General features: G+C 34.9%; 1 protein-coding gene and 1 long non-coding RNA gene across 2 annotated transcripts; one reads left to right on the forward strand and one right to left on the reverse strand.

The window, feature by feature from the left end:
- Positions 1-7110: 7110 nt before the first annotated feature.
- LOC124449354 lies at positions 7111-7845 on the reverse strand. Its single transcript, XM_047000282.1, has one exon. The coding sequence runs from the start codon at positions 7843-7845 to the stop codon at positions 7111-7113; it is 735 nt and encodes a 244-aa protein (XP_046856238.1).
- A 1655-nt stretch (positions 7846-9500) lies between these two features.
- On the forward strand, positions 9501-10510 carry LOC124449376. The gene is made up of 2 exons (XR_006949371.1): positions 9501-9544; positions 9898-10510. It is a non-coding gene; the product is annotated as an uncharacterized LOC124449376 (long non-coding RNA).
- Positions 10511-14153: the final 3643 nt, after the last annotated feature.

Here is a 14153-nt window from a genome sequence, read left to right on the forward strand (position 1 = left end):
ATGCTGTTCAATTCATTGATCATTATGTGTCGTTCAATTGGAACTTATCCAAATGATCGACAATGTCGTCTTTTCCTGCAACCAGCAATTGAGAAGATGAAGATACTATGGCCAATTAAGGTCTGTTGTAATTACGGTCATTGCAGGTAATACTGGAGACAAAATGGCTTTGTAATGTTGTTATACCAGAGTTCCCATTTGCATAACAAAGTTCTTAGCTGAAGCACAGAATAGGAGCTGTAGCAAAGACTACGAGTTTCATTTACGTTATTTTGGAGCGAAACATTGTAGCGACATTAACAACACGTAGCCATCAATCTGAGTGCGATTTTTTTGTAAAATTCGTAGTCGTGACTACGATGTCTTTTACAAAGAAAGTAGGTATATTTCTTCATTCTGTAAGAAATTAGTTTACAGTACTATTTTCGAGCATCCAGGCTTTAATTTAGAACCTTTTTTGAGCATATGTACATTTAAAATGAAAAATATGACCTGCAAACTTTCATGTATTTCTGTACGCAAAGTGAACGGTAAACAAACAATAATAAAATAGTACAAATATACTGCAGTTCAAAATGAAAGAGTTTCAGTCAAATGGAACCTATTCGCGCAACATCGCCGATATCGTTATGATTGCATAGAGTTAGCTGCCTGCAAACTTCGTGCTAAAAAGCTCGTTCTGTTGTTTATAACAAAATTTTCAGCCATACGACAACAAACTTCCTCGTGCCATTCTCTTTTCACGGTCAAACTTCGTAATTTCGTTGTCGTAGTCGTACTTTGCTAAAGCTCCTAATATGTAATATACAGAAAAGACACTTGGCATCTTTAGTTGTTAGAATAAATTTAATCAATGAAAAGTTTGTCAAACATAATGTGCCAGGATTGTTACCATTGCACTTGACTGTATACAAGTAAGTTGTTTTGTTTGATGTGTTAGGACATTGTCTCTAAGCCATCACAATTGGATAGCACAAAATAAAGTTCCAACAGAACATTTTGTTAGTTCTAATTCCTTTCTCAGAATAAGCTAGAGGATCCATACTTCAAAAAATTTGTCATTGCTATTCTTATCTATCACACAGTACTTACTCATATCCAATCCTCCAATGTCTTATGTGTCTTTTCACCAAAATCCTTTATCCCTCCATATGTCTATGTAGGTCATGCATTCATCTTATATAAAGTTCTATATTTCATATTCTTTGTTCTTAGAAACCTATTGCGTATGGTCATATTGTTGGTGATACACCAGACTCCATTGAACCAGAGAGGCGTTTAATTGACAGAATTATCAAGACTATTTGTACTTACTTTACCGATGTAAATACTGATGTAAACGTTCAATTACAAATTATAAAGATATTTATAAAAGTAATGTCAAACTGTTAAAGTATTTAATGAGAGAAATGATATATCCTTGAGGAATTTAACGAGGGTAACGACATATGTATCCCTATGTTTTTTACATTTTTTGTCTAATCTTTTATTATTTTTAATATTACGTCACCTACACCAGATATAACATAAGGTTCACAAAAAATATTCTCGTACTATATTGAACTTGCAGGAACGATGTCTCTTTCCAGGGAAAGAGCTATTTGTTATATAAATATAAGAAAAAATATGCTAGGAAGACAATTTGATCTTTTATAAAAACAGGACATTAATTTAATTTTTAAAGCCTTTATCAAACTTTCTATTTTATGAAGTTATTGTAAATTACTTACAAAAATCATCACAGAAAAGAGTATCCAACCATGTATCAAAACCGTATAAGGTACATACCCATATTTTTCAAGGAGCTTATCGAAGTTAATAATGTATTGAATCTAAAAGTTTTGTCAAATTTTTGTAGATTCTTTACAATACGACAATAAGAAATTGAAGGTCTGTTATGCCGATCGGTGCTTAGTACCTATTACATCAATACATCTCTTGATCTTTGACCCTGGAATTTCGGAAAAATAGTTTCGCCATTTCCATTTGGACAATTTTTGGTTTTTATTCTCTTCAAATTTTGTAAAGTCTTTGCAAAAAATATAAATCTGGTGAGAACCATTTATGGAAAATGAACATGATTATTGTCTACTTTTCAGCTGTATCCAGTTACAAGTGCGGAAGTGAATCAGAATGATTTCGTGATTAGCCCATCCCTAACATTTGGATGATGTGTACATTACAATACGAAGAAAGGCAAAATTGTATCCACATTTTCAGTAGATACACAGATACACAGATCATATTATGGCGTATATAAGACGATTCTAACTTCTGAGAAAAGAAAAATCAACGTGAAACGAAGCTATAAGAGAAATAGCGCTACATCTATTGGACAATGCGATAATATATATTTATGCTTAGTTTATCAAATTGCGTTTCATCATATAAACACAAATAATCTGTTTACCTATCAAAACGACGATATTTTAATATTTAAATCAACCACGAACGATATGCATCAATTATACATTACCACATTGATAGGTAATTATAGATTTATAGTGCCATTGTCGCACAACCTAAGCGTTCTGTTGTGCGGGATACTAAATCACGATTCTTTTTAAGACAAGCGTTGGTTCATTACCACGAGTATTAAAATCAAAAAATGCTTATCCAGTTACCATGCATTAATCAAATGCGTCGATAAAATGCGACCATAAAAAATGCGTATTGAAACAACCAGAAACAGCGTTTGCAGCGTCTATATATACTAAACATTCAACAATATAAAATTACAAAGTTTCCTCTTTGCCACGATTGGAAAGAAGGTCTTCCTCAGCAACTCAATGCTTTAAGCTTCCCATGACAAGTGCATGTGCGTAATTTAACGTAAATAGTTCCCATTTTACCATGCTCTTACTTCTTTAGTAATGTTCGTGCTCACAGCAAGAGAAAGATACTTCACTTGTTTTTATTATTTATGAAAATTTCTTCTCGTATACTATTTTATACTGATAAGTTTTACATCGTCCATATTATTATTGATAAATTGATAAAATTTACGACAAGCAGGTCACGTTGCAAGAAAAACTGTCTGTTGCTCATTTCTTTTGCTGTTTTTCAGTTTTTCCAATTTTTATGAGCACAAAACGGTTATAGTAACAAAGAATTCAGCATAATTTATGTATTTTTTTCATGATCCTTTTATTCGTTTGAAAATGACTGACTCAAGTAGTAACAACTATTGTCTGACTATAGCTGCTGATCTTTGGTTTGGAAACTCAAACTTTGACGAAAAATGGCGATTTGTATCAATATTTGGATAAATTTTGGCCTATTTTCTATCCTAATAATTTTTCGGAATCATATTGGTAATTATTTTAAAAGTCTATGTCAAAAACATAAATCTGGTGAGAACTATATATGAACAATGAACATGATTATTGTCCACATTTCAGCTGTATCCAGTAACAAGGAAGTAAATGAGAATGATCTCATGATGAGCCCATCCCTTACATTTCAATGATGTGTACATTACAATACGATTAAAGAAAAAATTGAAGAAATATTTCAACATAAGACCTTGACTCTACGTTGTGAAACAAAATAATAAGTGTGGAAATGAAGAAATAGTCGTTTTGGGTCATGTTTGGTGAGTAAAATTGTGTAAAACATTGATTTTAAAGCCGTATTGTTTAGCTACTCGTTATATTGTATCAAAGGTTTGACTAAATGGCAGAATACTCGTTCACTCGTATTCATTGACTGTGTATCCACATTTTCAGTAGATACGCAGATGATATTATTGTTCGTATTACGATATATTTCAGTAGAGAAAACACTTTGAACATAAAAGTAAGTTTTTATTACGATAAAAGAAAAACACAACGAACGTCGTGCGAACGTACACATGCGCCCACGATATAACCTTAAACATAGTTAATACTTCATAACAACGTAGTTAAGAATGTTGAGTGTAATTTACAACACTCCCACTCACTCAATATGTCATAATGTTTATACAAGTCCCAGTTTGCATCGCAGATATTCAAATTGTTCTCTTGGTAATGGTTTCGTAAAAATATCTGCCACCATTTCCTTGGTTGACAGTACTTCTCGCGCACGAAATGGTGCTTAATATCAATGTGCTTTGTCCGCTTGTGTAGCACTGGATTCTTTGAGATAACGATTGTACCTTGATTATCTTCATGTATGGTTGTAGCCGCAGTACAATCTATTTCTAGGTCTTTCTTCAGTTGTCGCAGCCATACTAATTCTTGGGTTGCATAACATAACGCAATGTACTCCTCCGATTACGACGTTGAAAGAGCCACTGTTGGTTGTTTCTTGCTTGCCCAACTGATTGCACCACCTGACATAGACACATTTCCTGAAGTTTACCGTCAATCGTCTGTGTCAGAGGCCCAGTCTGCATCAGAGTATCCCTCTAAATCGATACTGGTTTTTTGGTACTGCAGGCTTAGTTTACAAGTTCCTTTCAAGTAACGAAAGATGCGTTTCACAGCTGTAAGATGTGCTTCGTTCGGTGCTGTGTTGAATTTGGCTAATGTTGTTACTGCTTGAGCTATATCTGGACGGGTAGCAATTGCCGCGTATATCAAACTTCCTACCATTGACTGATAGTGAGAGGCATCGACTGATTTGCTGTATCCATCTTCTTTAACAAGTTTGACGCTTACATCCATTGGCGTAGACACTGTCTTGCAGTATTATAATTTATACTTCTTCAGAATCTTGTTGATGTATTGCTCTTGATTAATTTGTAACACACCGTTCTTTATAGTAATACTAACTCCTAGGCAGTAGTGGAGTACGCCCATATCTTTCATCTTGAATTGGTTTGCCAAATTGGCCTTTAGATCATTTATCTCTTCTTCAGTTTCAGTCAGAATTATGAGGTCATCAAGGTGAACAGTGATAATCGCCTGCTTATCTTTGAGAAAACGAATAAATACGCAAGGGTCTCCTTCACTCTGAACAAATCCTAATGATAACATAAACTCTCTGAAAACCTTATTCCAGCAACGTGGACTTTGCTTTAGACCATAAAGCGATTTTTTGAGACGACACATAAGCTTTTCTTTTCCTGGTTTTACGTAGCCTTCGGGTTGTTGCATGTATATTTCCTCTTCCAATGTTCCATTGAGGAATGCCGTTACTACATCAATTTGATGGATCAACATACCTCGAGATACACCAAAAGCTAGAAGAGTGCGAATTGACGAAAAACGAACCACTGGAGAGAATGTCTCTTCATAGTCAATTCGATATTTTTGCAGAAAACCCTTAGCCAGCAGACGACCTTTAAATATCTCTACCTTTCCTGTCTCATCGTATTTAACTTTAAAGACCCATTTGCAACTGTTAGGCTTGCATCCAGCTGGTAATTCGACTAATTCCCAGGTCTCATTCTCTAGTAAAGACTGGTATTCTGCATCTGCAGCAGCTTTCGATTCCGTTGCATATTCACTATTAGGAGCATCTTTTAGGGTTTCTGGTTCTGTGATCTCAGATACGTAAAGTGCTGCATACCTCGATGTAGTAATCCCAGCATACTCGTCGTGATAATATATTGGTGGATTTCTCTCTCTTCCTGAGCATCGTGGCTCATTTGGGGGATCTTCTTCTTCATTAATGGTTGCACGAACTTTCCCCTTTATTTCTGTTTCTTTTTCAGCACACTCGGTAATATCTTCACCACACTTCATTTGAGCTTTTGTTGATCCAAAATCTGTTTCATTAAATGTAACGTCCCTCCGAATAAAGACTTTTTCTCGATTCTCATTATACAGCCTGTATCCTTTCTGTGTAAGGCTGTAACCAACAAATCTCATCTTGACTGCCTTCTGGTCGAATTTCTGGCGCACCGCATCAGGAACATGAGCATAAGCAGTACAGCCGAAGACACGAAAATGGGACACATTTGGCTTCTTTCCATACCATCTTTCATACGGAGTTACCGCAGTAGCAGTCGTAATGACTCGATTTCTTATGTAGGCTGCATTGCATACTGCTTCAGCCCAAAAAGCTTTGGACAGTCCAGCATGCAAAATCATAGAAAGAGCTGCTTCTTGGATTGTCCGATCCATGCGCTCAGCTATCCCGTTCTGCTGGGGTGAATGTGGCACTGTTGTCTCATGACGAATTCCTCTCTCCTTTAAAAAATCTCCAAACTCAGTGGATGTATATTCACCCCCATTGTCCGTGCGTAGTGTTTTTATCCTACACTCTGATTGGTTTGTGACTGCTTCCTCCCACTCCTTGAATTTTCCAAGCACTTCTGACTTGTGCTTCATTGGATATACCGTAACACATCTGGAGTCATCATCAATGAAAGTGACAAAATATCTTGCACCTCCAAGGCTTTCAGCTTTCGTAGGTCCGGCAACATCACTATGAACCAACTCCAATCTTTTGGTTGATTGAATGTCTCCCCCTGGCTTAAATGGTGTGCGATGTGCCTTTCCTTCTGCACATGCCTCACAAAAGCTTGAATTGCAAGATTTAGGTATGTCCATACAGGTGATAAGTTGCTTTGAAGCCATAGTTTTCATTTGACCGACATTTAAATGTGCCATTCTTTGGTGCCATAGATCAAGTTTAGTGCCACTTTCATTAGCAACTGATGCTTGGTTTTCCGGTTTGTCAACTTTACAATCAAGTTGATACATGTTCCCAACTAGTCGACCGCGTGCTACAGCTTGTCCATTGGAGTTCTTTATCCAACAGAGACTGTGTCCAAATTGAACCACTTTGCCTTTAGATGCTGCTGCACGTGCGCTAAAAAGATTTATATCTATCTTTGGGACGTACAGTACCTTTGTCAAAATTGATTTCTGTTGATCTTTCTCTTTACGTCCATATATCATGGTGATGTCAACTTGTCCATACCCATAAGCATTTACATAACGACCGTCTCCAAGTGTAACAAGTTCTGGCTTTGGGAACTCGCAGTAATTTACCAAAACATCGCGAATAGCTGTCATATGTTGCGAGGCTCCTGAATCAATTATCCAACAATTGTTTCCTTCTGTTGCCGTCATTCCTATGACAAACACATTACCTCCAGAATTTTCAGTTTTGTTTCCATCACTATCCACCGAAGCTGCTTTATGCTTTGATAAATTTCCCTGCTTGTTTCTATACTTATTCTCCCCTTTCCTTCTTTTGGGACAATTTTTTGATCACATGGTTTTCTTCCCCACATCCATCGCATTTGATGGGCCATCGATTGTTTTTATCATGCTGCAAAGCCATCTCACCTTTATCGATTTTGCCACAATCATCCTTGCTCTTGTATAAGCTACGCTTTTCTTCTTCACTCAAGAGTGCTTGATGCACTTGATCTAGGCTAAGCTCATCTCCCTTTGCAGTCAATGCAGCTATTAGAGTGTTGTATGATCGTGGAAGGCTGAGTAAAAGGGCTACAATATGCTCATCCTCAGGGATTGATGCCTTGATTGCTGCAAGTTGGTCAGTGATTTCCTTCATGTGACGTAGATGTTCAACCAAAGAATCAGAATCTTCCATTTTCATAGAAAAGAATTTCTGCTTTAAAAGCAATTTGTTTGCCACAGTGTTTCTTTCAAAGCGTTCCTTCAATTTATCCCAGATTTCCTTTGGTGTTTGGCATTCGGTTATCAGATATACCAGATCCGAGTTGATACTCGTTACAAGGAGGGCTTTTGTTTTCTTTTGTGCCTTTAAGAAGGCTATTCTTGCCCCTGAACTGCTGTCAGAAGCGTCTGGGTTAGTCACCGATCCATCGACGTGTCTCCACAATTCCCTCGATTCAAGTATAGCTTGCATTTGGTATTTCCACACTTGCCAATTCTTTGCACCGATAAGTTTATCGATAAATAACTTGTCGTCTTGCGCCATTTCAACTGTTTTTAATCCACTAAACACTTCTTACTTTAATAAACAGTATTTCCAAGGGTACCTGGCCCATAACCTGTTCGTATTACGATATATTTCAGCAGAGAAAACACTTTGAACATAAAAGTAAGTTTTTATTACGATAAAAGAAAAACACACAACGAACGTCGTGCGAACATACACATGCGCCCACGATATAACCTTCAACATAGTAAATACTTCATAACAACGTAGTTAAGAATGTTGAGTGTAATTTACAACAACAATGACGTACACAGATGATTCTCACGTCAATATATCCCACTGTAAATAAGGTATGTTTACTTCAGTATTTCATGGATCTAATGTTGATATCGTCAATAATTAATTTACTTTGTTTTTAGAATGTCGTCCAGGATATTACTTTAATTTATCTTAAGTGGTTTGTACAAAATGTCCACGAAATTCGACACAAGAGAACAAAGGACAGATCACATGTGACGTGTGTCCAATAAATCTACCAATTACAGAGAAGGAAGGAACAGTTTTCCAATCAGATTGTATTCAAAGTAAGTTGACGTTTTTGAAACACATCAAAATAATTCGGTTTAATGAAACCCTTTTTGACTTTAGATTGTAATGCAGGTTCCTATTTTAACAAAACGTCTTTAAATTGTACGAAATGTAAAAGAAATAGTTACCAACCACAGACTGGAAAAACAAAATGTTTTAAGTGTGGAATAAACAAAATCACCATAGAAACTGGCGCTATTGACAAGACACAATGCATTGAAGGTAGGTTAAATAATGACAATGAAGTTAGTTAATTATTTTCTTGATGATAAGTAGTCATTATACTTTAATTCACTACTTCACCTGTTACTTGTTATTAAATATTTTGCTAAAAGTATATTCATTTCTAATCTAATATTTATTATCGTAAGCGCTCCTTTCTCATTTTAATGTGTCGCTTGTATTTAAAATCTTTTATAGATTGTTCTGCTGGTTCATTCTACTCGCTTCAAACCAACCAATGTGAATATTTTCCAGTGAATTTTTATCAACCTAACTTTGGTCAAATTAAATGCATTGCCTGTCGCAATGGTACATTTACAGTTGAAAATGGGACAATCAGCCATCTTGACTATATCAAAGGTCATAAATGCTTTGCCAACTACACCTTGTATATGTACACCAGCCATATAATGATTCATGAATTTGCAATTTTAAAATATCCATGTGTTTTTGTAGACTGCAATCCAGGATACATGTACAGTTTTAACCAATCAGATTGTGTTCCCAGTCCAAAACACATATCAACCAATGAAATATATCTGCTTGTCCAATCTATATTAGTATCATGAGCTCACATGGATATTCTATTCTTCCAGGTTCTTCACGCAAATTTATCGGAAAACTTATAAAGACTGTTATTCCCTATGCAATAGCGGCAATTTTGTTTCTGTTTTGTATTCTCTTGTTGTGTTATCACCTTAGATGGCGGATGAAGAAAAACAAAAAAATGGTGAGTAAAAATAAGCAAAAACAATCGACATTTGTCGTTGAAGCAGTAAATGCCTTTTAAACGGTGCATAAAACTCGACACCGATGATCATTAGGAAGTTTTCAATGCATAGCAATTTTACTGCAACTTTAATTGACTATTTAGACGAGATCTGGCAATGAGATCGCATATACCAACGCGATCGCATCTTAAGTCAAGGTACAGTAACTTCCTTATACAATAAATTCATAATTATTTTTCAACAAAAGGATCATCAGTTATTCAAATAACATCGATATTATTTATGCATAATATATATAATATCAAGTTATATACATACACACAATCTTTTGGTTGAACGAAAAATCGAAAGACTTTACTTTGTCCTTTAAATTTTGTGTTGAAAACGTTACTGAAAAATACAACATAGTAACTGTTACTTTTGATGTCATAAAGCTTTATGAAAATGTTATGTTTATAGAAGTCACAAATTGTACCACATATTAAAATAGTATTCATGTAAATTTAAATGTCATTGAAATGAAACGGCACTTTTCCATCTCTTGTCATAGATCACAACTCTGAAACCAACTTAAATGATCCAACAAACGTATCTGGCAACGAATTTATGCTCCAGTCTCAATCACAACAAAGTCAGAATCACGTGTATGAAGAACCGAGATGGGAACCTGAAAATCATTCCAATGTTGTGAAAATCAGCTTTGAACCTCGTCCTCCCGGGTATGAGGAACCTATTATTGTAACCTTTGACAAGTCTCCGCAGAACCAGAGTGTTGATCAATGCGAAAATTCTTCTGTCCGTGGTTCAATGATTAATGAAGATAATGGTGAACAGTATACATCTTTGATATTACTTCCAGGCTGTAGAAATGACTTAGAAAATAATGATTACAACCACTGCTAAAGAATTGTAATGTAACAAATGGTGAGAGTGTTCATCAATACCAAAATTCTTTTGTCAGTGATTTGATGATTAATGAAGAGAAAGGTGAGCAATATAAATGTTTGATAAAACTTCCAGGAAGTGAAAATGATACAGAAAATGACGGTTATCAACCATTGCTGAAGAATGATAATGTAACAAATGGTAAACGTGTTGATGAATATCGAAATTCTTCTGTCAGAAATTCAAAAATAAAGGCGAGAAATATTTGACAATTATTGAATGAGACTGTGCATTATTCATACCGACGTCAATGTTTGTTTTATTGCCCAATTATAAATATACAAGTCTTAAAACTATTTTTGTATGGAAGCCAAAACGTTTTTTGTGCTACGACATTAAATAATCATAAAGGTTTGCTTTCGTCTTCCTCGTAAAAAACTCGTTGAAAACTCACCTGACTGACAGCGTAAAGCGTAATTTACACGAGCAAAGTTTCTCTGGCAAAATTATATGCTGCAGGACTATATCCATGTAAATGAGTAAAATGTCTATTTGCCAAAGTTTTCTTTGACAAAGATTATTTTCTCGTGTCAATGGGATATTTTGTTCATTGGTTGCAATGGCGTCACCAGATAGATAAGTGAGGGGGACGATATTCATATGTTCATGTTTTAATCACTAAGAAACAATTGACTTTAAAAGAACTTAATAAAGAAAAACATAAATGAATGAATAAAATCCCCTTCGCTTATGGAGCTGGCGACGCCATTGTTTGCTTGTTTTGCAATTGATGCAATAATAGCAAAAATATGGGAATTGATTTTCAAAACGCAAATGTATACTTTCGTGTTTTATCGCGACTTTTCTTTTGCTACACAAATGTGAAAATAAGCAAAGAAAATAAAGAGGATTTTGGGTACGGCCGTGGTCTACTCAAAATCGTAGGCATTCACAAACTAACCTTGTGCGCGAATCGGCGTAACTGATTCTGAAAGCTTCAAAAAATTTTCGGTAAGGTGAAGAGTTTAAAATGCATTCTTAATTAATTTATGTTAAAATTTTCTTATAAGAAACTGTTTTGGAAATTGTTTGATCAATTTAATTTTCTATGGCAAAGATGTTTGTTGAAACAATGGCATGCCAATTTTTTAACAAAGGGCTTTGTAATAGAAACCGTTGTCAAATTGTATGATAAAAACACTTTATAACAAATACGCTAATAATCAATGAAGAGAAAGTGCGTCAATAGAATAGAGGTTAATCTCAAAAGATAACTAGGGATCCAAGGATAGTGCAAAGTTTCCCAGAAAAAATGTTCCTAAGCCTGGAAAATAAAATGTGCTTCAACAATGCTTAGCATCAAACTATGGCGTTTGGAAAAATGCTAAACTGAAATTCATTGTGAGAAGTAATTATATTAAAGGCTAAGCGGTTCGTTTTACGACGAAAATACTCTGCAGCAGCCTATAAATGATTTGTAATTGCCAATGGGATTGTATAGACTTATATTTAGACTTATTGATTTATATTTATCAGTTTTTCACACACTTATATTGTAGATAATACTTGAGTTTTGATTGTCTTTGTCAGAGATACAATTGTGTAAATAACACGAATCCGTGGTCTATTGAAAACCGTAGTATTTCTTGTGGCATCTGATGCAGTTGATACACGAAGTAGCCACAACTTGCTCCAAGGTTGCATAAATTAACGTTAATTTCCTATGCGCACTTATGTAGCGGAACATAATATGAACATTAGGCATGCGACTACCGTTATCATTCATTTCTCATTCATGCATCACATTGTTTTATTATTATTGTTAAACAATTATATCGATAGAAACATCGTATTTTCTTTAATTCTTCTGACCCATATGTGAAGCTTAAGAGTTCAGAAGAAGATGTTCGGTAAATATATACGTATATTACAATTTGCATCAGTTGATGAACAAGTCCAGTTTTCGGCAAGTTTGCGTGAATAAACATTCATTTTGTATTTGCACTTTTACAGCGATTACATGAAAGTGGAGAAAGTCCTACAGTTGTTCATGACTTTCTTCGATTGTTCTAAAGCACTCAACAACTATGTGCTTTATTTATTTATCTGGTAATTTTAGATAGGAGAAATAGTTGTTATACTTAGTATACGCTGCAGTATTAATGACGAAGTGATATGATGACTAAAACATACTTCACTATAAAAGGAATAATCAATGGTTACCTTGTTTTGATTGGATGATTGTGCGATATAGCAATAACATGCAGGTCGATAATGAAAATATTCTTTTTCTAGCGTAGTCAAATGCTGGCAATTTAGTCGCTCCTTAAATAAAATAGGCTGAATAAGTTTATAAGAAGAAAGCAAATATTCGTATGAATATAAAAACTTGAGTTTTTACATTTCAATCAAAGTATTTAGTTGAAAAACTTTTTCACATTGATTTTCTATTCTCTCCAGGTCCTTCACACAGATCTAATGGAAAATGATAAAGATTGTGATTTTCTGTGCAGCTACATTTTGTTTCTGTTTTGTATTCTTTTCTTGTGTTATCGTCCTAGATGGCGGATGAAGAAAACAAAAAAATGGTGAAAAAGAATAAGCAAAACAATCGACATTTGACGTTGAAGCAGTAAATGCCTTTTAAAAGGTTCTTAAACCCGACACCGATGATCATTAGGAAGTATTTAATAAATAGCAATTTTATTGCAACTTTAATTGACTATTTAGACGATCTGGCAATGGCCGACCAATATACCAAACGAGATCATTTGGAAGTTTTCATTGCATGCAAAGCAATAACTGACTATTTAGAAAAACGTTTTGTAAATAGACCAACGAAAGCCATCTTTTTTCTCTTTACAAAGGCTAATATTTTTTTGATTTTTTTTTCTCAATCGCCTGAAAAAATTGTATTTTCTCAAACTGCCGTATCGGGATTTCCGGTGAAATCATTATTGACTTAGGAAAATTTGAAATTTTTTTTTCAATTCAGATTATTCTGATGCCATGATAATGAACTCTAAACGCAAGCTGGCAAACTTTCCACAGCTAAAAATATTAAACTCTGGTGAATGGAAAAGATTAATTACAGGATACTTTCCGCTTTAAAGTCGATTGAGACCGCACTAATTTAAGAGCCGCAAGTTTACCATGCCAAATGTTCTCTTAATTGTTCGACTATTACGATCAATATTAGAGAGAGAAGTATATTATTTCGCCTTTTTGTTCAAAACTGCGGAACTCCTTATTAAAAGATTTATCTCATTTTTTCTCCACAATATATGTCTTTAAGTTGTAAAAGAAATTGTCTTTCCCTCGCATCGGCAACTCCTTATCACTAACTTAGGTAGCTTCATTCATTTCTTTTCTCTCTCGCTGACCATGAACAATTTATATACGCTTTGAACGTTATCAATTTGTTGTCTATATTCAAATCACTAAACTTGTTTGATCAAGATATTGGCATTTGCAAAAACGGAAGAGTTCAATGCAGTTATTAAACCTCAGCAATCATGTTATTACGAACTAAACACACAGAATAAAAATTATACAGAAGGGCTACTAGTGGTACCGTGTCCTCACGCCATCATTCCAGCATAATACTTTAGGTTTTTCATTTTCACTGCAATCACATGACGTCATTTCTTCACAATGAACTCGAAAATATTTCAATACAAGAAATGACGTCGTGTTATTTCAGTGGTTGAGAACAAGTAAAAACCCCTAAATATCTTACTGGAATAATGCTGCCGATATGTGTGGCACAACATGCGCGAGGACAAAAACATCATCTACATTCCATATTCTGCGTTAATTTCTAATCGCGTGCTTTACCCTTACACAACAGCTCGAGAGACTTAGGCTCTGTTTACATGAGATCGGAATAAAGTCAAACCGGTCTCAGCTCGTGTCATCATC

Source organism: Xenia sp. Carnegie-2017, unplaced genomic scaffold (assembly GCF_021976095.1).
Source record: "Xenia sp. Carnegie-2017 unplaced genomic scaffold, XeniaSp_v1 HiC_scaffold_23, whole genome shotgun sequence".
NCBI classification, from domain to species: Eukaryota; Metazoa; Cnidaria; class Anthozoa; order Malacalcyonacea; family Xeniidae; genus Xenia; species Xenia sp. Carnegie-2017.

Excerpts from the sequence above, each read along its gene's own strand:
- LOC124449354 (XM_047000282.1), bottom strand. The coding sequence starts at position 7,845 with ATGGCGCAAGACGACAAGTTATTTATCGATAAACTTATCGGTGCAAAG.